This window comes from Neofelis nebulosa, chromosome 17, assembly GCF_028018385.1.
Source record: "Neofelis nebulosa isolate mNeoNeb1 chromosome 17, mNeoNeb1.pri, whole genome shotgun sequence".
NCBI lineage: Eukaryota > Metazoa > Chordata > Mammalia > Carnivora > Felidae > Neofelis > Neofelis nebulosa.
The window spans coordinates 61,895,284-61,917,804 of record NC_080798.1 but is presented as its reverse complement, the minus strand read 5'-3'; the positions used below and the strand labels follow the sequence as shown (position 1 = coordinate 61,917,804).

The window sequence follows — 22,521 nt, the reverse complement described above, 5'->3', positions numbered from 1 at the left end:
CCGATTCTGTGTCTCCCTCTCTCTGACCCTCCCCCGTTCATGCTCTGTCTCTCTGTCTCAAAAATAAATAAACGTTAAAAAAAAAAATTAAAAAATAAAATAAAATAAACATTAAAAAAAATTTTTAAAAAAGATTAAAGCCTTATAAATAAAAACAGACACTTTCCCATGGAGACAATTCAGAAAGAAATGGCTGTTCTTTTTTTTTTTTTTAATGTTCATTTTCGAGAGAGAGACAGAGCACGCAGAGCCTGATGTGGGGCTCAAATTCATAAACCATGAGGTCATGACCAGAACTGAAGATGGATGCTTAACTGATTGAGCCACCCAAGTGCCCCTCTTTTTTTTGTAATTTTTTTTAACTTAAGTATAATTAGCATGCATTGTTATATCCGTTTCAGGTGTACAGTATAATGATTCAATAATTCTGTACATTTTTGAGTGCTCGTCGAGGTAAGTGTACTCTTGGGGTGCCTGGGTGGCTCAGTTGGTAAAGTGTCCAACTTTGGCTCAGGTGATGATCTCACGCTTCGTGGGTTCAAGCCCTGCGTCGGGCTCTGCTGACAGCTCAGCGCCTAGAGTCTGCTTTGGATTCCATCTCCCTCTCTGCCCCTCCCTTGCTCACGCTCTGTTTCTTGCTCTCTCAAAAATAAGCATTAAAAAATTTTGCAAATAACAAAGTAAAGTTAAAAAAAAGATACATGTACTCTTAGTTCCCAATTTCCTTTATCTTTTTGGCCATCCCTCCACCCACCTTCCCTCTGGTAACTACCAGTTCATTCTCTGTATTTAAGACTGTTTTTCCTTTGTTCATTTGCTTTGTTTCTTAAATTTCACAAATGAGTGAAATCCTATGGTATTTGTCTTTTCCTGATTTATTTCACTTACTAGCATCATTTTCTTTTTTTTTTTAATGTCTATTTTTGAGAGAGTGCGTCAAGGGGAGGGGCATAGAGAGAGAGGGAGACACAGAATCGAAAGCAGGCTCCAGGCTCCGAGCTGTCAGCACAGAACCTGACATGGGGCTTGAACCGACCAATGGTGAGATCATGACCTGAGCATAAGTCGGATGCTTAACCGACTGAGCCACCCAGGCACCCCCCCCTTTTTTTCTTAATGTCCAGCATTATGTTTTTTAAATCCATCCATGTTGTTACCAATGGTAACATCTTTTTTTGTAGCTGAGTAATATTCCATTGTATATATACCATATCTTTAGCCATTCACCCATCGATGGACACTTCTTTCTGTATTCTGGCTATTTTAAGTAATGCTGCAATAAACGTTGGCATGCATATATCTTTTAGAATTAGTTTTTTTGTAGTGTAATTATTGGATCTTAGGGCGGTTCTATTTTTAAATTTTTTTTAATCTTTATTTTTGAGAGAGAGAGACAGAATGTGAGTGGGGCAGGAACAGAGAGAGAACGACACAGACTCAGAAGCAGGCTTCAGGATCTGAGCTGTCAGCACAGAGCCCGACGCGGGGCTTGAACTCATGAACCGGGAGATCATGACCCGAGCTGAAGTTGAACACTTAACCATCTGAGCCACCCAGGCGCCCCTCTATTTTTAACTTTTTGAGGAACCTCCACATTGTTCTCCAGAGCGGCTGCACCTGTTTGCACTCCCACCAACAGTGCACAAGGGTTCCTTTTTCTCCACATCCTCGTCAACACTTGTTTCTCGTGTTGTTGATTTTAGCCATTCTGACAGGTGCAAGGTGACATTTCATTGTGCTTTTGATTTGCATGTCCCTGATGATGAGTAATGTTGAACATCTTTTCATGTGTCTCTTGCCCATCTGGACGTCTTCTTTGGAACAATGTCTATTGAGGTCTTCTGTCCATTTTTTAACTGGATTTTTTTGTGTGTTGAATTGTAGAAGTTCTTTATATGTTTTGCATATTAATCCCTTATCAGATATATCATTGGTAAATATCTTCTCCCATTCAGTAAATTGCCTTTTTGTTTGTTTGATGGTTTCCTTTGCTCTGCAAAAATGGCTAGAAATTAGCATTTTCTTCCCTTCTACCATGAATTATTTCTTGATCTCTATAATTAATAATTAAAAAAAAATTTTAATGTTTTTATTTATTTTTGAGCAAGAGAGACAGTGTGTGAGCAGGGGAGGGGCAGAGAGAAAGGGAGACACAGAATCTGAAGCAGGCTTCAGGCTCCGAGCTATCAGCACAGAGCCTGACCTGGGGCTCAAACTCATGAACCCTGAGATCATGACCTGAGCCGAAGTTGGACGCTTAACTGACTGAGCCACCCAGACATCCCCTATAGTTGATGATTTCTAATATCGTCATTTGCAATCTTTGTAACTATTATTGTTTTAATTTACATATTGGTGTGCGTTTTCAGAACCCTGAAGATAATGGGCATGTGCTACAGCTTTTTAAAAAAATACAAAAAACCCCCTAGTTTTGGAAGTCAAATAAATGAGATGGCAGTTTGCTTGTAGGCATTACCTTATCTAGGCTGATTGGAGTTCTCACTTGATTGAATGCAGACCAGAGGCTGGATACTCAGGAGGCTGGTGGCTGCCTGTGGGCTCGGCACCTAGGCTCCACCTGCCAGTCCGAGGGCTGACCACACCTGTGGTCTCTACTACCCACCAATGTGTGGCACAGCATTTGGAAATGACCCACTTGCCAAACATCAGTATAAAGTCAGTGGAAGCAGGTCTGGTTTTGACACTGAAGTCATTACAAAGACAGGAACCCATTGCAGGAGTCACCGTAGTTGCCAATTGACTGTGCTCCTTGGAAAACTTTGATCAAGTTCTAAGAATATATCTGGCAAGCTCCCTTATTTGTGTCACACGGAGACATTGGCATGTGCAACTGTGGGCTTCGAATGCTGACCATTGTTGTCCTGTGTGTGGCTTCAGTCACGAAATGGTCTTATTTCCATCCCTTGTTTTTCCCTCTAGATCTGTGCTCCCCTTCAGAAGACCATTTTCTGGGCGGCTGCAGCTTAAAAGGCTTTTTAAACGCCAGGTCTTCTGTTTTAGATTTTGTAGTGTGTCCCTCATGTTTTGTTCTGTCTTTAAGGCTCTGCTTTGCGGGATCAAGCTTCAAGGCTGGGTGTCCCTGTGGCAGTGCTGTCCAGCCGGATGGTGGCCTCCAGCATCACACAGATCTGTGTGTCTGATGGCGAGCCCTCGCACAGGGTGCTGCTGAGTGCAGAGCAAAGGGTAAGACACCGGGCGATGGGCACGCTGTTCGCACTCATTGCTCTGGAGCTGTTGGGAAAAGTAGTACATTTAATGTTGTTTCAAGTGTTTGCTTATTATTACTTTTTTTAAAGATTTAATCTCTCTTTTCAGAAGAAACTGTCTTCCTTGTTGGAGGTGGCTCAGTATTTATTGGCACACAGTATGTTCTCCCGATTCTCCTTGTGTCAGGAACTGTGGGAAGTACAGGTAAATTGGACATTGTGGCTCTGACTTTCAGGGTTTCTCCAGTAGTCTCTTGGTTTGGGTCGAGTCCAGAGAGTCCCTGGATGTTCTCAGGGGTTCCAGCCAGCGTCTCATTAATCACAGACTGGGGGATGAAAGCATTCAGCAGATGCCTCTGTGGGTGGAAAGAAGTGCCTTCAGTTACTGTATTTGTTGGTATTCACCCATAATTAGTACCGTTTACTAGAATGTACCACAGACACATGGTGCTCTATCTTCTTATATGTAATTATGAACAGTTTTCCAGGACAGTGTAGTAAACCAGAAAAATGCAATTTAATAATTATTCTTTTTTTTCTTCCCAAAGTTTATTTATTTTGAGAGAGAGAGGGAAAGAGAAAAATCAAGCAGGCTCTATGCTGCCAGCATGGAGCCTGATGTGAGACTTGAACCCACAAAACATGAGATCATGACCTGAGCCGAAACCAAGAGTTGGTTGCTTACCAGCTGAGCCACCCAGACACCCATAAAAATTATTATTAAAAAAAAGATCCTTATCTGTTTTATTTTTTTGAAACATTTTTAATTCAGTAGTCTTGCAGATTTTTGAATAGTTGACAGAACTCAAGGGAATTATTTGGTTATTAAATGAGATCAGTAAGAATATAGAAAAGGTAGGAGAAAACTCAGGTAATGGTGCACTGATGGGTTCCCCCCCATTCTCTTACCCAGCATACATTATAGAGTTCACCTGATTTGTCAGCAATTGATACGGTCCTGGCACTCACTGATAACTAGTTACAGGGAGGGGCAGCTGAATGCCCACTAGTTGCAGGAATACGGGTGTCCACAGGTGTGCAGGGAAGAGTGCCAGCTGCATGATCGGATGGTTAGGAAAGGCTTGCTTTTTTATTTTATTTTATTTTATTTTATTTTATTTTATTTTATTTTATTTTATTTTATGTTTATTCGTTTTGAGAGAGTACATGCATGTGCCACTGGGGGACAGCAGAGAGAGAGAGAGAGAGGAGAGAGGGAGAGAGGAGAGAGGGAGAGAATCCCAAGCAGGCTCCTTGCTGTTGGAGTGGAGCCTCACGTGGGTCTTAAACCCACAAACAGTGAGATCATGACCTGAGCCGAGATTAAGAGTCAGATGCTTAACCAACAGAGCCACCCAGGTGTCCCTAGGAAAAGCTTGCTTGCTTGCTTGCTTGCTTGCTTGCTTTTTTTTAATGTTTTTGAGAGAGGGAGTATGAGCAGGGGAGGTGCAGAGAGAGAGTGGGACAGAGGATCTGAAGCGGGCTCCGTGCTGACAGAGGAGAGCCCGAGCCTGGGCTTGAACTCACGTGAGATCGTGACCCGAGCTGGGGTCAAACGTTCAACCGAATCACCCAGGCACCTCTGGGAAAGGCTTTCTAAGAGAGCTGGCAGCTGCATGGCGTGTGAAGGGAGAGTGCCATTTTGCTGGGTGGAGAGTAGGACGAAGCGGACAGTGAGAGACAGCTGACTTGAGTGAGGTCTCCTGGCGGGGAGGAGGAGGGGTGTCTGCTCCAGGAGGGAGGACCTCACTGGGATAGGAGAGAACAAGAGGGACAGAAGCTGGGTCACAGCTGGCCTGTGCTGCATCCAAGAGTCTCAGCCTTGCTCTGGAAGCTGTGAAGGGCCACTGGAGAGTTCTAAGAAGAGCAGATGTTGAGAGGTCCAGTCTCTGTTTTGGAACACATGGGAGAAAGGCACTGAAGCAAGTTAGAGTAGAGACTGGGTAGGGTGCCAGGAGGTGAAGGATGGTAATGGTGAGTGACTGAAGGCTTGGTGAGTTGATTTTTATTTATTTTTTTGGTAAAAATTTGTAATGTTTGTTTATTTTTGAGAGAAAGAAAGAGACACAGAGCGTGAACAGGGGAGGGGCAGAGAGAGAGGGAGACACAGAATCCGAAGGAGGCTCCAGGCTCCGAGCCGTCAGCATAGAGCCCGACGCCAGGCTCAGACTCACGAACCATGAGATCATGACCTGAACCGAAGTCAGACACTCAACCGACCGAGCCACCCAGATGCCCCTTAGTTTTACTTTTTTTAATATTGATTTTGAGAGAGAGCTTACGTGAGTGGGGGAGGGGCAGAGAGAGAGAAAGAGGGTCCCAAGCAGGCAGTGTGCTGTCAGTGTAGAGTCTGGCGTGGGGCTTGATTTCAGGAACCTTGGGGTCGTGACCTGAGCCGAAATTAAGAGTCGGAGGCTTAACCGACTGAGCCCCCCGGGCGCCCCTACTTGGTGAGTTAAAGCCAAAGTGGATCCAGTGTGTATCTTAGGGCGTGATTGTTACCCCACTTTAGTTCTGCACAGAGCACAGTGCTCAGGTACGCAGCCTGCACGTTGCGGGGAAGTGTGCGCGTGATGGACTCACAGTACGGTTTTTTTCTTTAGGGTTCTTTGTTGCTTGAGGTCGTGTGGCAGCTTCACATACAAAACGTTGTGAGCTTCCAAGAGCTGCTGGAAAGGTAGTGTACCGGCAATAATGTAATGTTACCTTAATATTACATGATTTATTTTTTGTAATCTAACCTGCTAATGAATTACTTACTTATATGTTAAAGCCAAAAATCACTGAAACTCTTCATTATTTAAAGAGAACATTTGTTATGGTTAAAGTTGTTGTAATGCCCAGACTTGGTCATGTTTTCTTTTTTTTTTTTTAACGTTTGTTTTTGGGAAAGTGCAGGCAGGGGAGGGCCAGAGAGAGAGGGGCAGAGGATCGGAAGTGGGCTCTGCGCTGACAGACTGACAGCCATGAACCTGACGTGGGGCTTGAATTCATGAACTGTGAGATCACAACCTGAGCCAAAGTCAGATGCTCAACTGACTGAAACCCCCAGGTGTCCTGGTAACGTTTTCTTTGTATGAGATATGTCATGTGATAATTTTTTTTTTAAGATTTTATTTTTAAGTAATGTTCACACCAAAGTGGGGCTTAAACTCATAACCCTGGGGTCAAGAGTTGCACGCTCTACCGTCTGAACCAGCCAGGTGCCCTTCTGATAAAATATTGTTAAAAATTATAAAAGAGTGGTGCCTTGGTGGCTCAGTGGGTTAAACGTCCGACTCTTGATTTTGAGTTCAGGTCGTGATCTTATGGTTCATGGGGTTGAGGCCTGTATTGGGCTCTGTGCTGGCAGTGCAGAACCTGCTTATGATTCTCTGTCTCCCTCTCCCTCTGCCCCTCCACCGCTCAAGCTTTCTCTGTCTCCCTCACAAAATAAATAAATAAACATTAAAAAAACCCCACAACTATTTGTAGAGGATACCATCTTGCATATAGAAAACTCTAAAGAATCCACACTGTCAAGTATTAGAGCTACTAAGCTGGTTTAGCAAGGTTGCAGGAAACAACATCAACATACAAGTCAATCGTGTGTTTATACAAGAATGGTGAACAATCTGAAAACAAAGTAATTCCATTAAAAAGAACATTGAAACGATTAAATTAGGAATAAAGTAAAAGAAGTGCAGGACTTGTATACAAGAAATTCGAAAGCGTAATGGAGGGAAACGAAGACCTAAATAAATAGGCGTTTCATGTTCATGGATTGGAGCACTCAATGTTGTTAAGATGGCAGTACTCCTTCTCTACACTTCCTTGCAGTGATCTATACATTCACTCTAATCTCCATCACAATCTAGCCTGGCTTTTTTGCATACATTGACAAGCTGATTCTTTTTTTATTTTTTATTTTTTAAACTTTACAACCAAATTAGCATCTAGTGCCACAGTGATTTCAGGAGTGGATTCCTTAGTGCCCCTCACCCATTTAGCCCATCTCCTCTAGCACAACCCCTCCAGTGATTTTCAGTTCTCCGTATCTATGAGTCTCTTCTGTTTTGTCCCCCTCCCTATTTTTATATTCTTTTTGTTTCCCTTCCCTTATGTTCATCTGTTTTGCCTCTTAAAGTCCTCATATGAGTGAAGTCATATGAGTTTTGTCTTTCTCTGACTAATTTCACTTAGCATAATACCCTCCAGTTCCATCCACGTGGTTGCAAATGGCAAGATTTCATTCTTTTTGATTGCTGAGTAATACTCCATTGTATATATATACCACATCTTTATTCTTTCATCCATCGATGGACATTTGGGCTCTTTCCATACTTTGGCTATTGTCGATAGTGCTGCTATAAACACGGGGGTGCATATATCCCTTCGAAACAGCACACTCGTATCCCTTGGATAAATGCCTAGTAGTGCAATTGCTGGGTCGTAGGGTAGTTCTAGTTTTAGTTTTTCGAGGAACCTCCACACTGTTTTCCAGAGTGGCTACACCAGCTTGCATTCCCATGACAAGCTGATTCTGATTTTGATATGGAGGTACAAGGGACCCTGACTATCCAAAATTCCTTCAGAAAGAACAACAGTGTTGGGGAGTCACAGGTCCTGTCTGCAGAATTTACTACAAAGCTAGGCTGTGGTGCAGGCATAAGGGTAGACCTAGAGTAATGGAATAGGATTTCCAGTCCGGACATAAACCCACACGTATATGTCAGGTGATTTTCGACAAGGCTGCCAAGACCATTGGACAGGGAAAAAATAGTCCGTTCAACAAGTGGTATTGGGACAACTGAACCTACACATGCAAAAGAATGAACTTGGATCCCTGCTTCACACAACATATAGCAATTAAGTCACAGTGCACCAAAGACCTAAACATAAGAGCTAAAGCCATAAAATTTCTAGAAGAAAATATAGGGTTATGTCTGCACGAGCTTAGATTAGGCAGTGGTTTCTTGGAAAAGATGCCTAAAATTCATGGTACAAAAGAAAATGTCGAGGAAAATTGTGCTTCATCAAGTTTTAAAATTTTTGTGTGCAACATTCTTAAGACTGTTAAGACCGTGAAAAGACAACACCTAGAATGGGAGAAATTATTTGCAAATCCTGTATCTGATTATCTAGTATCTAGCGTAAAGAACTCTTATATCTCAACAGTAAAAAGACAATCCAATTAAAAATGGACCAAGGGTTTCAATAGACATTTGTCCGAAGAGCATACATGTAAGGCTAAGCACACGAAAAGATGCCAGATGTCGTTAGTCACCAGAGAAATGCAAGTCTGACTGGTGAGGACCCCTCCCACCACCCCACCCACTGCTTCTGCTTCTGGGTCCAGGCTCCAAATGGAGTTGTGCGTGCCTGATGCCCTCGATGACCACCATAGCTTCAAATCGCTGCTGTTTTGTTTTGTTTTTGATTATTTTACTCTAATTGAGCTTGCTTTGTACTCGATTAGCAGTAAGCTACTCCAAATAAACTTTTTTTTGTTAAAGCTTATTTATATATTTTGAGAGAGAGCGAGCCGGTGGGCAGCACAGAGCCTGACATGGGCCTTGATCTCACGAGCTGTGAGATCATGATGTGAGCCAAAATCAAAAGTTGGACTCAACCGGGGCACCTGGGTGGCTCAGTAGGTTGGGCGTCCAACTTCAGCTCACGTCATGATCTGGAGGTTGGTGACTTCGAGCCCCGCATCAGACTCTGTGCTGACAGCTCAGAGCCTGGAGCCTGCTTCGGATTCTGTGTCTCCCTCTCTCTCAGCCCCTCCCCTGCTCATGCTATGTCTTTCTCTCTCTCTCAAAAATAAGTAATAAATGTTAAAAAAAAAAAAATTAAAAAAAAAAAAAAAAGAGTTGGACTCGGCTGAGCCATCCAGGTGCCCCTAAACTTTTTGAAAATGATTATTTAAAAACGTTAAAAAAAAAAAATTTTTTTTTTTTTTTAATGTTTTTGTTTTTGAGTGAGAGACCGACAGAACACGACTGGAGGAAGGGCAGAGAGAGAGGGAGACACAGAATCCAACGCAGGCTCCAGGCTCTGAGTTGTCAGCCCAGAGCCTGACGTGGGGCTCAAACTCACAATCCGCGAGATCGTGACCTGAACCGAAGGCAGACGCTTAACTGACTGAGCCACCCAGGCACCGCTAAAAAAAATTTCTTTTTTTTTGCCCCTAAAATTTTTTTAATGTTTATTTATTTTTGAGAGGGAGAGAGTATGAGCAGGGGAAGGGCAGAGAGAGAGGGAGACACAGAATCCGAAGTAGGCTCCAGGATCTCAGTTGTCAGCACAGAGCCTAACACGGGGCTTGAACTCAACCAGCTGTCAGGTCATGACCTGAACCGAAGTCAGATGCCTAACCGACTGAGCCACCCGGGTGCCCCGAAAATGATCATTTTTAATGTCAGTAGCAGCTGTTTCGATACCCTGTGTACGTCAGCTGGGCTTGTTGTGACTTCTGGGAATAGCTCACATGGTCGCCAGATCGTTCTCTGTGCCCCAGCTTCTGAGTGAAGTGACCGGGGAAGAAAACGGCCTGGTAGATATCGAGGGATGATGAGCACATGGTGTGTGCTTTGTCCCTAGTCATGCTGACACGCAGGCCACAGTGGCGTGGCTCTTTAGGAACCTGTGCCTTCTGTGTGAGGAAATGGAAGCATCTCCATACAATGACATCGCCAGTGCTATGCTTTCTGGTAAGTTCACAACAGGGGCAGGTTCACGGATAAACTTTAAGTCAGCAGGAATGCTTTTTGCTGTGACAGTCTGTGGGAAACAGGACAGCCCCGCACCCCTGGCATGGGAATCCGGAAAAACAGTCCATTCGCCGAGTGGTATTGGGACAAGTGGCCACACACGTGAAGCTGGAGCCCTGCTTCACACAACATGTGGTGATTAAGTCACAGTGCACCAACGACCTAGAAGAAAATCTAGGGCTACCACCGCGTGAGACCATCTCCACCCAGGCCTCCTGCCTGGGTTTGCTCGTATTTGAATTTTGTGGAGGTTTCGCCAAGTCCGTCTGTTGACCCGCTGTGTCGGGGGCCGGTGGCTACTGTGTTTAAAATACGCAGATTACGATCTGCCAGACCAGGAGCTACAAGGCCACCACACGGGGTCTGCAGGGAGCTCCCTCAGCCCCTCAGCTCCCATTCCGGAGAGATGAACACCTCCGGGGCCCTGTTGATTGGAGGTGCAGCCTCAGTGTGCTCACAGAAAGGAAGTCAAGTCACGGAAATTGTTGCTTTCAGATCCCAGAAAAGGAGAGCTGCAGTTAGCTAGGGAAGTTCACAAGCGAGCAGGAGACAGGGTACGAGTGCCCGTTACTTGTGGAGTGATTGGACCTGAGGTCACCAACTTTTTATGGGCTCAACTCTAAGTGGTTATTATTTTTTTAATGTTTATTTTTGAGAAAGAGCCCATGCAGAGGAGGGGCAGAGAGAGAGAGGCAGAATCCCAAGGAGACTGCGCCGTCAGAACAGGGCCCGGTGTGGGTTTTGGACTCACAAACTGAGAGATCGTGACCTGGGCCCAAGTCAGACACTTAACCGCCTGAGCCACCCTGGCGTCCCCTAAGTAGCCATTTCAAAAGGTGCCCTGGAAAAGCAAAGCAGGAAGTGTGGCAGGCATGCTAAGCTCACGGCCTGATCTAATCATCATCCGACCCTGGGTGAGAGCAGGGGCGCCATGCTGTCCATTGCCTGGACAGTAGCTCGGAGTGGCAGTTTTCTTGTCACACTTGTCTTTTTCTGGGTGTCTTTCCCTTTGGGTGGGCCCTGTCCTAGGCTGCTCTCTGAGCCAGCAGAGCCTTGCCATTGTCAGTAATTCTGAGGAATGAAATCTCCAAATAAGCAACATATTAGATGAGAAGTAGAATGTTCCACACAGGTAGCTTGTGAATTTTTTTTTACGTCACAAAAGATATGTTCCTTTTTCCTAAAGCTTTCGTGGTGATGGATGTGAGCTCCTTGTGATTCCTGAATCCTATAGTCTGGGCTCAGAGAATTTAAATTGAAGATTAGACAAAATATTTTTGATTTCAGTCCTTTAATTTTATCAGAACTTATGGGTCCATTTCCTGCCCCATTCTCCTGAATGTAATGCTTCTGGGTCTTCCTGGAACAGTGCTTATATTTTGGGGTAGAAGATTGGCTGGAGAGATAATCCACATGAAACCCTTAGATGGTTTTTTTTTTTTTAAGTTTTAAGTAATCCCTACACCCAATGTGGGGGTCAGACTCAACAACCCCGAGATCAAGAGTCACCTGCTGTACTGACTGAGCCAGCGAGATGTCCCAGATGCTACTTTTTTGTTTAAGAGTAAAATCCTTTCCATAAACTTGATGGATGATAAGAATTTCCCTTTCAAATAGAGTGGCAAAGAGCACAGTCTGGTTCAGGAAGGGTTTTGTGGGTTGGGCTGGTGAATGCTTGTGTGTAGGGTGACGCCTCCTGTGGGTCCTCATCCTCCAGACCCTGGAAAGTGGATTCTCTGTGTCATCCACAGCTATTTGAAGATTACAGTGCGTTGACGTTTTTGGGTTTTGTGGCTTTCAGATCTTGTGCAAATGTTTGTTTTGAGAGGATTTCAGAAAAACTTGGATCTCAGAAGAAATGTGGAGCCTGAACAGATGGGCCAGGTAGGAGGAAAAGTGATATGAAGAGTTGGGAATCGGTTCGTTATGGGAATGCAAGTTTCTGGACAAGCGGCTAATATCTGACTGACCCACGTTATAGCGTATAAGCTTTGATGGGGGAATCTTGTTTTCGTGAGGTGCTCCGTGAGTAATGTTACTCCCTCATCCAGCTCTTGAGGGTGAAGGCCTTCACGAGAGCCCAGAATCTAGCTTGTGCTTTCAGACGAGAGGGAAGGGAGAACTTTCCACCAGCAGAGCTCTGCCAACCCTCTGAGCCAGGGGCTGTGGGAGGCCAGCAGGCTTCGGGCCAGGGTCCCAGGGAGCATGATGGATGCTTCCAGAAAGTCTGCCCTCTCACTGTCAGGGTCTCCCCAGCGTTGGGGTGCTGTCTAGGATGCACTTTCTCATTTTGCTGTAGAGCGACCGGTCTTCTTGTGTGATACGCATATGTGATTAACGATGACTTCTGTCTTGTGCTTTGACAGCTCGCATTTGTTGTACTTCAGAGAATGCTGATCTGTGAGTCACCTGCTCCTGCCCCAGCCTGTCCATGAGTTCGTTTGCTTATTAGGAATTCTCAAGGTTTCCTGCCTTTGCATTTCAAGTACTTCACCTGAACTGACCCTCTACGGTCTCTCCTGGCTTTGCACTTAATCTCCAGAGCTACAAATGACAACCAGTGTAACGGTTAATTAGGGAAGCCTTTTATTGTCTATGTGTTTTGATTGATTTAAAAGGCTTACGTCTCGGGTACCACCGGGATGCGTGGGGAGGACTTGTGCCATGTGGGGACCTAGGAGGCCTCGGCGGTCTGTTATCTGGAGGTGGAGGAGGTTTCTCCAAAGATGCATTACCTGATTCGTCCACTAGTACTGGTTGGGGGTCGTTTTTGATGGATTGTGGCGGTGAGCTGATGTGTTTTCTGTTCCCACCATCTGTCCTCAGTCGCTCTCGAGGCTTTGGCCGCTGGCATACAGGATGGGTCCCCACAGCACAAGGTGGTGAAGTGCTGGTAAGTCCTGGGAGCAGGCCTGCTGGGTGTGCTCAGGGGATAGTGCCTATTGCCTTAAAGGTCCTAGGTATTTGAAACAGTCCCGAAGGATCAACATCTGGTTCCTGAACACGTTCTCTGCCATTGTGACAACATCAGGTGAGGACGACCGCTGGAAAGCGCTAGAAACCCTCTGGTCCGCCTGCTCCCTCTCAAGATTCCCCCTTTCTTCGGGAATCCTCCGTCACCTGGTGTGAGCCCGGATCCCTGAGGGTCGTGGCGGGCGGTAGGACACTCCGGGAGCGACCTTCTCACTGCCTCGGCTCTCCCCTCGTGCCTCCCTGCCCATGCCCTCTGGCCACCAAACCCTCGGTGCGCCCTGAAGCCGGCACTCACATTCACCCGTGGTCGGGATTTGCCACGTTAGCCTTCTCGCTGCGTGGCTCTCTGGTAGTTCACGTTGAGGAGTGGTTGTTGGGGTGTCTGGGTTTGCTTCAAAGTAATGTGGGATGAGGCCAGCCCGGAAGTCGGTTCTTTCCTGGGAAACCAGGAGAGTTTTCCAGCATTCCCAGGCCTTGGGAAACCCTCTGTTCTTTCATTGTTTGGCTCTTGATTGCCTGTTCTCTAGTAATTCTCGTGACCCTCCGACATGCTGTGTCATTCAGTGCTTAAACTCTGTACAACCAACACTGCTTTGCTTTCTGCATTTTCTGCTTTTATAACATGCCTGACTGGATTGCTCAGATTCCTGTCCCGAGAGTTAGGTAATGACTGTTGATATGTTTGTTTCTTTTTAAGTTTCTTAATTAGTTGCCAGTGTTGACGATAAAAGCAGACCCCTCTCCCTCCCTGGTCCGGGCAGCCAGGCTTCCTGGCACACGGGGGTTTGCATCCCAGTCTGGCCCTCCGGAAGGCCACCCTTTCTGCTCGGTGTCTCCTCGTTGCTTGCCTGACTGGGGCTGGTCTTCCGCCTGAGAAGCTGGCTACGGCTGTCAGCAGTTCTGACGCTGGCACAGTGAATTGCCCTCAGGGCTCCACTGTCAGGCAGCCCCATCACCCTTTGTCCCTCCTGACCTGTCAGTGATGTCCCTTGCCCGCTGCTCTTCCTTCCTTGTCGTGTCATGAGGCTTCATCAGCTCCGGGAAACGTTGCTGCATCTGAATGTCTGTGTGCCAGGCACTCTGCACAAGCCTGGCCAAGGCTCTGCTGGCCCCTGGTTCCCATTTCACAGATGGGGAGGCTGAGGCCTTGTAACATTTGCAGATTGCTGTGCACTGACCCAGACTTGCGGAGGTCATTCCGATCCCTTTCTGGCTTTTCTGCTCTATGGGCGGTCCCTTTCTTATTAGACCCACACTTCTCCAGACTCCCATTTCGAGTCTGTGGCACAGCGGCCTGGCAGAGTGAACGTTTCAGGGTTCTGGAAAGGGCGAACCTTTGCGCCCCCTGAGCTGAGAGTTGGGGGCCTCGAGGTCCGTGCAGCCTTGCTGGACAGAAGTAGCCTTTGATGAGCTGTTGGCACGGCCGGGACCCTGGAGGGCCCCTCTTTTGCTGAGCGCCTCTGAATGTTGTGTTTGCAGGTTCGGCGTGTTCTGTGGACACACATATGACAGAATGATTTCGACAGATTCTCCTAAGAGATTTTTCAGTCATACTCTGACTCAGGTGCTAACCCACAAGCCTGTGCTGAGAGGTAGGTTCCAGAGCCCAGGTTGTTTGGCTCCCGATGGGAGCTTGGGCCCAGATGGCAGGACTCTGAGACGGCTCGAGAGCATGAGGACACGTTATCATCGAATGTCTTCATTTGAAAGTTACACATGCTCATTAAAAAAGCTCAGTACTAACAAAGTACGGGAAGGAGAACTGTCACGCATCAGCCATATTGTCACCACAATAGAAATATCTTTAACGCAAAACTTTTCTTGTGGTCTTTTCTCAGTAGATCATGAAAATCTAGTTATCAGAGTGAATTACTAGGTTTTGTTTTAATAAATCATATAAGCGTTTTCTTATGCACAGTTGATCCTTGAATGATGTGGGGTTAGGGACCCTGACCCCATGTGCAGTTGAAAATCTGCGTATAGCTTTGGACTTTTCAGAACTTAACTCCTAACAGCCTACTGTTGACCAAAGCCTTACAGGTAACAGAAACAGTTGATTAACACAGATTCTGTACGGTACATGTGTTATGTACTGTGTTCTTATGGTAAAGTAAGCTGGAGGAAATAATATTCAGACATCATGAGAGAATAAATGTACGGTATTACACTGTATTTATCAGGAAAAAACTGCATGTAAGTGGACCCACACACTTTTCAAATCCGTGCTGTTCAAGATTCAGTTGTAATTACATGCTGCTGCTTTTTTTTTTTTTTTTTTTTGAGAGAGAGAGAGAGAGAGAGCGCGAGCGAGTGCGTGTGTGGGATGGGCAGGGAGAGAGGGAGACAGGGAATCCCAAGCAGGTTTCACACTGTCAGTGCAAAGCCTGACATAGGGCTGATCCCACCACTGTGGGATCATGACCTGAGCTGAAATCAAGAGTTGGAGCCCCCCAGGCCCCTATATGCTTTTCTTAAAAGTGGTTAACAGCATATCATTCTCCAATGGGTGTCCTGTGGTTGGTGTCACCATCTGTTCAGTGACAGTGTTTGCAAGTTTTCACTGGTACTCAGGAGGTGAAAATGAAAACCTTGCCCAGTAGGCTTTTTCTATGTGCAGCGGTGTGTCCTGGGGGGGGGGGGGGGGGTCCTCTAGCAGCTGTGTGTCCTCGGTGGGGGGGCTTCCTCCAGCAGTGGTGTGTCCTCGGGGGGAGGGGGGATTCCTCCAGCAGTGGTGTGTCTTGGGGGGGGGCGGGGGGAAGGGTTCCTCCAGCAGCAGTGTGTCCTGAGGGGACGGGAGAGGTCTTCCAGCAGCAGTATGTCCTGGGGGGGGGGGGGGCAGGGGTGTTCCTCCAGCAGCGGCGTGTCTTGGGGGGGAGGGGTGTTCCTCCCGCAGCGGTGTGTCCTCGGGGGAGGTCCTGCCCCAGGGAGGGATGCAGGGATGTTTCCAGCAGGTGCTGTGTTATACTTTCTGAAGAGCCTGCTCCAGTTAGCTACCCTTTCAACAGTGTCCTCAGTGATTGCTTAATGACACAGGGTGTAGAAGGAGCAAAGTTAAAATGTAACTAATAGATTAGAAAACATAGCAGATATGATGAAGATTACCGGCAGGGAGCTGGGCCAACGATAAAAGCATTTGATAGAAAATGGGGAAAACAGGGAAATGGTGAACTCAGGTAATAATTGAAAAATGCAGATTAAACCAGGTTTTTTTGACATTGAGCCAAGGCACAGCTTTTCATGATTACTGACTTGACCTCTTTGTCTCTTCTCATTCTTGAATGAAGTTTCTGATGCTGTTCAGATGCAGAAAGAGTGGAGCTTTGCGAAGACCCACCCTCTGCTCACCGGCCTGTACCGCAGGGTGGGTGTCGCCGCGCTCAGACCTGATGCCCCCTGTGCCAGGAGGCGCTGCTGCCGCGAGCCTCTCTCCCCAGCCCGGGGAGAGAGGCCAGGGGGCTCCGTGGGCCCCACCATCCACACCTGGACCCCGGGGGGCCCCGAGACCGGACGTCTCGCTTGGGCAGAGCACCTCCTCACCTGGCCACACGTGTCGCCGTGTCGACCCCACGTCGTGTCCGACGGGAAGTGGGACGGAGCTGAGGCCCCACCGCCTGACGCGCGGCTTGTTTGGACACTCCTTTCAGCTCTTCACGATGCTAAGTCCAGAGGAGCTAGTTGGCCATTTGCAGGAAGTTCTGGAAACACACGAGGTGAACTGGCGGCATGTGCTCTCCTGTGTGTCCACACTGGTGATCTGCTTACCCGAGGCGCAGCAGCTGGTTAAAGGTGCACCTGGGTGGGAGCCGTGCGCTGCGTGTGCGTGCGTGTCCTGTAGTTGGTGGGTGAGCCTGTCCGTGGAATGTGGGCTCCGCTCACCGGCCTCGATGGCGCCCTGTGTCTTTTTGTCTGTGCCCTTGGTCCGCCTCCCGTGGTGGCGATCTGCTTGCTACAGCCTCCCGTGATCAGTGTTTGGCTCTTGGGGTCACTCGTTACCCCGGCTCTTGAACTGGGCACTGCGCGCGCGTGTTCTCCTGACTGCCGTGCCCTATCCCTGGCGGGATGTCTGCGTTTTCTTTGCCGATGCCCTTGTCTGCCAACTGTGACTGTGGTCATCCCCTCCTAGATTGGGTGGCCCGATTGCTGGCCCGTGCGTTCGAGAACTGCGACCTGGACAGCATGGTCACTGCGTTCCTGGTTGTGCGTCAGGCTGCGCTGGAGGGCCCATCTGTGTTCCCGTCCTATGCAGACTGGTTCCAGGTGAGCTGCCCCCCAGCAGCCACTGCTGGGTCTCTGACTCGCCGTCCTAGGAACAGACGCACTCTGTGGGTCAGGTCTGTTCCTCTCCCCGCCCTCCCCCCGCTGGAGCCCCGTGCTGCTCTGTCTGGGCTTTGCTCCCTCCTTTCATGGCCTCCTTGCCTGCCCAGTCAGGTCTCCGAGCACGGGAGTGCGGTCAGGAAACCAGGAAAACAAATGTGCCCGCTGCTCTTGGCACAGTGTGCTCATCCCAGAAGGGTGCCCCTCACCTTCTGCAGGGTCTTCTCTTTGTTTCCACCACATCTGTGCAGCTGTGCACGGCCTGCCGAGTCTCGCCTCTGAGAAGGCATCTTCCAGACATCAACTTTGAAGGTTGGGTGTGTGTAAATCTGTCATTTAAAAGGCTATCTAATTTGGACGCCTGCGTGGCTCAGTCAGTTAAGTGTCTGACTTCAGCTCAGGTCATGATCTCAAGGTTCGTGAGTTCGAGTTCCACTTCGGATGAGCTCACGCCCTGGGTGAGCCCCGCTTCTCTCTGTACCCCTCCCTTACTTGCCCCCCCCCCCAAAAAAAAAGCTATCTCGTTCTTTGTTGAGGTTTTGGGTTTTCTTGCCATGCTGCTGGGGTGGTGTAGTTGGTGGTGGTTTGTGGGGAGCCCATCTTCCTCCAGTTCTGAGCATTAGCTGCACCTGCACAGACACCTGGAGAGCCTGGCTTGGCCCCTGCCTGGGGCACTGGTACAGCACGGTGGTTGTGGGGTTCTTTCTTTGTTCTTTTATTCCTTGGAGCTGATTCCGGTCAGCCCTGTGCTCCCCCAGCAGTGGGCTGTCGGCCCAGGAGCACCCACGGGACGCACATGGGGCTGTTGGCAGTGTCCACAGCCAGGGGACCCTTTGTGGTCACACTGGCCTGTTTCCTGTGTCTGCTGTGCCTAGGTGATTCGGTCACAACCAGGTATCCCCTGGCCTGGGTTTTGCCCACTTCTCAGGACAACACATGGACAGGAATGCTTGGGAAGTGCTGTGTTGATTGTGTTTTTTGTTTTTTTGTTTTGTTTTTCCTTTTACCTTTTAAATCAAGTTTATGGAGATCGAATTTACATAAAATGTACCCAATTTAGGTGAATGCTTGTGCGAGTTTTACAGATGTTTAAGTGTATGTTCAGTGTTTAAAGATCTGTTTTAATCTTTATTTTCAAGAGTGTTAATGTAAATAGGCCAATGTGATGATTTTAAATTTGAGCCCTTTGGGGTCCTGAATTACGGTTCTTAGCTCATCATGGTATGTACTTAGATGTAATTTTTCTAATGAAAAAAACTTTTTTCTCTGACGTGACACTAAATGCTGTTGTAACCCCAGATTCGGAGGTGTGTGTGTTATTTTAGGTACTTGACATAAACACTTCGAATAAGCTGTGGGTCTCCTCTGGTGGCTTTTTTTTTTAATTTTTTAATTTTTTTACTTGTTTCTTTATGTATTTATTTAGAGAACATCTTCGAGCAGGGGACAGGCAGAGAGAGAGAGAGAGCAAGAGAGAATTCCAAGCAGGCTCCACACTGTCAGCATGGAGCCCCATGTGGAACTCAAACCCTCGAACTATGAGATCATGACTTAAGCCAAAATCAAGAGTCAGACGCTCAAGTGACTGAGTGGTAGCTTGTTTTTATTCCTGTTTCCAGGGTGTCATTGAGGCTCACTCTTGATTTGAACGGATGTTGCCAAGGGTCGGTAACCCTTCTGTGTAGACAGACACCTTAGAGGAGGGAGTTGGTGGCCCTGTACTTGGGTGGGAGCTGAATGGTGATGTGGGGGCAGTCCTCAACGGACTCAGCCCTCAGGCACCTCTATTTCCTAAATTCCACATATGGGTGAAATCAGATGGTATTTGTCTTTTCTGACTGACTTATTTTGCTTAGGATAATACGTTCTAGCTCCATCCACGTCTTTGCAAACGGCAGGATTTCATTCTTTTTGATGGTTCAGTAATGTTTATGGTGTATGTACCACATCTTCTTTATCCACTCATCAGTCAGTGGACGTCTGGGCTCTTTCCATAATGGCTGTTGTAGATAATGCTACTGTAAACATTGGCGTGCACGTACCCCTTTGAATGAGTATTTTTGTAGCCTTTGGATAAATAACCTAGTTGTGTAATTGGTGGGTTGTAGGGTAATTCTATTTTTAACTGTTTGAGAAACCTCCACACTGTTCTCCAGAGCGGCTGCACCATTTTGCATTCCCACCAACTGTGCAAATTGTTCCCCTTTTCTCCGCATCCTCTCCCACACCCATTGTTTTTTGTGTTGTTAATTTTAGCCATTCTGACAGGTGTGGGTTAGTATCTCATTGTAGTTTTGATTTGCATTTCCCTGATGATGAGTGATGTTGAGCATCTTTTCATGTGTCTGATGGCCATCTGTATGTCTTTGTAGAAAGGTTTGTTCATGTCTTCCCATTTAAAAAAAAATTTTTTTTTAACATTTATTTATTATTGAGAGACGGACACACAGCGTGAGCAGGGGAGGGGCCGAGAGATGGAGAGACACAGAATCTGAAGCAGGCTCCAGGCTCCTAGCTGTCAGCAAAGAGCCTGATGAGGGGCTCAAACTCACGAACCATGAGATCATGACCTGAGCCCAAGTCAGATGCTTAACTGACTGAGCCACCCAGGTGCCCCTTTTCCTCTATTCTGAATAGAGTATATGAATAGAGTATCCCTTGCTGGATAGGGTATTCTTGGTTGAAGAATTTTCCCTTTCAGCACTTTGAATATACCAAGCCCCTCCCTTCCGGCTTGGAAAGTTTCTGCCGAAAAATGTTCTGAAAGCCTTATGGGGTTTCCTTTGTATGTAGCAGTTTTCCTCTGTTATGGTTCTTTTAAAATATTTTCTTTCTCACTATATTTCACAAATTTAATTACAACATGTCTTAGTGTGGATCTGCTTTTGTTGATTTTGATGGATCTTCTATGTGCCACTTCGATCTGGTTATCTATTTCCTTCCTTAGATTAAGGGCATTTGCAGCTATTATTTCTTCAAAGAAATTCTCTGCTCCCTTTTCTCACTCTTTTTCTTCTGGGACTCCTTTAATGCTAATGTTATTACATTTGAAGGAGTCACTGAGTTCCCTAATTCTGTTCTCATGTTGCATAATTTTTCTTTCTCTCTTTTGTTGAGTTTCATTGCTTTCCATTACTCTGTCTTCTAGGTCATTGATTCATTCCTCTGCATCTTCCAGCCTGCCCTTCATTCCATCTAGTGTGTTTCTTTCTTTCTTTTTTTTAATTTAACCCTTTATTTCTGCTGTGTTATTCCTTATGTCTGTGTTAATGGTCTCACTGATGTCCTCCACTCTTTTCTCAAGTCCCGTGAGTATCCTTAGGATTGTTGCTTAAATTGGCCATCAGCCATGTTACTTACAGTTGCCTCCCTTCGATCTCCAGCTGTGGTCTTGTCCTGTCCTTTCATTTGGAACAGATTCCTGTGTCTTCTTATTTTGTCTAAGTCTCTGCACCTACTTCTGTGTGTTAGGAAAGTCAGTCTCCTGATCTTGAGGGTAACGGTCTTCTGAAGAGGTCCCGGACTGCCCTTCAGTGTCATGTCTCCTGTCCCCAGTGTGTGCAGCGTGTGCTCTGCTGTTGTGTCCTGGCTGCTTTATCCTTCAGGCCAGTTGTCTGCAGAGGCTCTTTGCCTCTTGTGGGCAGTGATTGGTCTGAATGTGGCGCGTTTTAAGTAGCGGTGCTCTGGTCTGCTTGTGAAATGAGATTGTGGAAGCGAGGCCTCGCGGAACTCCCTGGTGGCGAGACAGCGGTGTGAGCAGGGGTTTGGGCCGGTCTTCTGGGGGAAGGGGGCCTGCTGGGAAGGGCAGCTGCGCTGGAGCGTGTGGCGGGGGTGACGGGGTTGGGGGGGCGGGGGTTGAGTGTTTGGTGTGAGCAAGTTAGGAAGCAAGTGGTGCCCGACTCCGCTGGTTCCCGCAGGCGTCCCTGTGCTTGTGCTGAGGGGCGGGAGGGAGGTGGCGCCTGTCAAGTCTTTGTTCCTGGAGGGGGTCTCTCTGTGAACATGGTCTCTCTGGGCCCAGCCCTCTGAGATGAGCAAATCACCTCGCCCTGTGTGCTCCGGGGGCTCTTCAGGTCTCTTCAGATCACGGTTTCCATGGCTCCGGTCCCTGGGCTGTTCGCCTGCCTTCTCTCCTGGAGCAGCACAGTGCCTTCCGGACTCTCCCTGAGCCAAGCCCCTGCCCTTTAGAACTCTAGGCCTGAAGCCCTGCTGATTGCAAGAACTTGAATGGGCCCTCTCGCCTTCCGAGCCGGTTGCCGTGGGGCTCCGTCTTCGCATGAGCTCCCCTGTGTGCATTCTGTCCTCATCCTTCCCTGCAGAGGCGGCTCCGTCCCGGCACAGTGGCCGTCATCTGTTTCTCTCCCAAACCACATCTCTTCTCGTTCTGCCGGTCTTCAGGTTGATTTCTGGGGCACTTGGGATGATTTGATAGTTACCTCGTTGCGTTCGTGGGACGAGGGGAGTCTCGGGCCCTCCTGTTCCGCCATCTTCCCCGTATCTGGTGGCTTTTTGTGTCTGCCTGTCTGTCTGCACCCTCCTCCCACACAGGTATGTTGTGTGCTCTGACAGAAGTGCTCGGCCGGCCTCCCGCCACAGGAGCAGTGGCTGCATAGTTCTGGTGGGCTGGGCTGGGGCAGGACCTGGTGTGGCTGGGTGTTGGGTTCTCTTGGCAGAGGCTCACTGGCTCTTTGGGTCCATTGGCCGTTCTGGAATTGCCGACACTCCCTGGGAGCCCTCGGTTCCCTCCCAGGAAAGCTGGGTTCGGTGTCCTGAGGAGTTGTCCTCCTTGGCCACTTCCCCTGCAGTGACGTTGTCTCCTCACAGAAGAGTGAGAGTTTCTCTGTGTTCAGAAGTGGCTTCATCATGGGCGCCTGGGTGGCGCAGTCGGTTAAGCGTCCGACTTCAGCCAGGTCACGATCTCGCGGTCTGTGAGTTCGAGCCCCGCGTCAGGCTCTGGGCTGATGGCTCGGAGCCTGGAGCCTGTTTCCGATTCTGTGTGTCCCTCTCTCTCTGCCCCTCCCCCGTTCATGCTCTGTCTCTCTCTGTCCCAAAAATAATAAATAAAAAAACGTTGAAAAAAAAAAAATTTAAAAAAAAAAGAAGTGGCTTCATCATGTAGAATGTGTATGTTTAGGAAAGGGTCCTTGTTAGGGGAGCTAATGCACTGTGTCTCCGAGGGTCACAAAAAGAGGCCACAGTTACTGTTTTCTATAGGAATGTGTATATATGGTACTATTTATTTATTTATTTATTTT

At 47.6% G+C, this 22,521-nt stretch overlaps 1 protein-coding gene across 11 annotated transcripts in view; it reads left to right on the top strand.

Annotated features, from left to right (window-relative positions):
• The window catches only part of FANCA (FA complementation group A), a 61,850-nt gene that overhangs the window by 3,222 nt on the left and 36,107 nt on the right, over window positions 1–22,521 (top strand). For 9 of the 11 annotated variants that reach the window (XR_009256271.1, XR_009256272.1, XM_058709579.1 and 6 more), the window contains exons 4-14: window positions 3,062–3,204; window positions 3,337–3,432; window positions 5,831–5,904; window positions 9,813–9,922; window positions 11,784–11,866; window positions 12,349–12,382; window positions 12,809–12,875; window positions 14,435–14,547; window positions 16,240–16,316; window positions 16,600–16,741; window positions 17,079–17,212. Coding sequence is in view for 9 of the 11 variants with exons in the window: in XM_058709579.1 (XP_058565562.1) it covers window positions 3,062–3,204; window positions 3,337–3,432; window positions 5,831–5,904; window positions 9,813–9,922; window positions 11,784–11,866; window positions 12,349–12,382; window positions 12,809–12,875; window positions 14,435–14,547; window positions 16,240–16,316; window positions 16,600–16,741; window positions 17,079–17,212 (1,073 nt within the window). In the remaining 2 variants the exon portion in view is untranslated. Of the gene's footprint in view, window positions 1–3,061; window positions 3,205–3,336; window positions 3,433–5,830; window positions 5,905–9,812; window positions 9,923–11,783; window positions 11,867–12,348; window positions 12,383–12,808; window positions 12,876–13,013; window positions 13,619–14,434; window positions 14,548–16,239; window positions 16,317–16,599; window positions 16,742–17,078; window positions 17,213–22,521 lie in introns of those variants that run through there. The other 2 variants (XM_058709586.1, XM_058709583.1) reach the window with 2 other exon arrangements.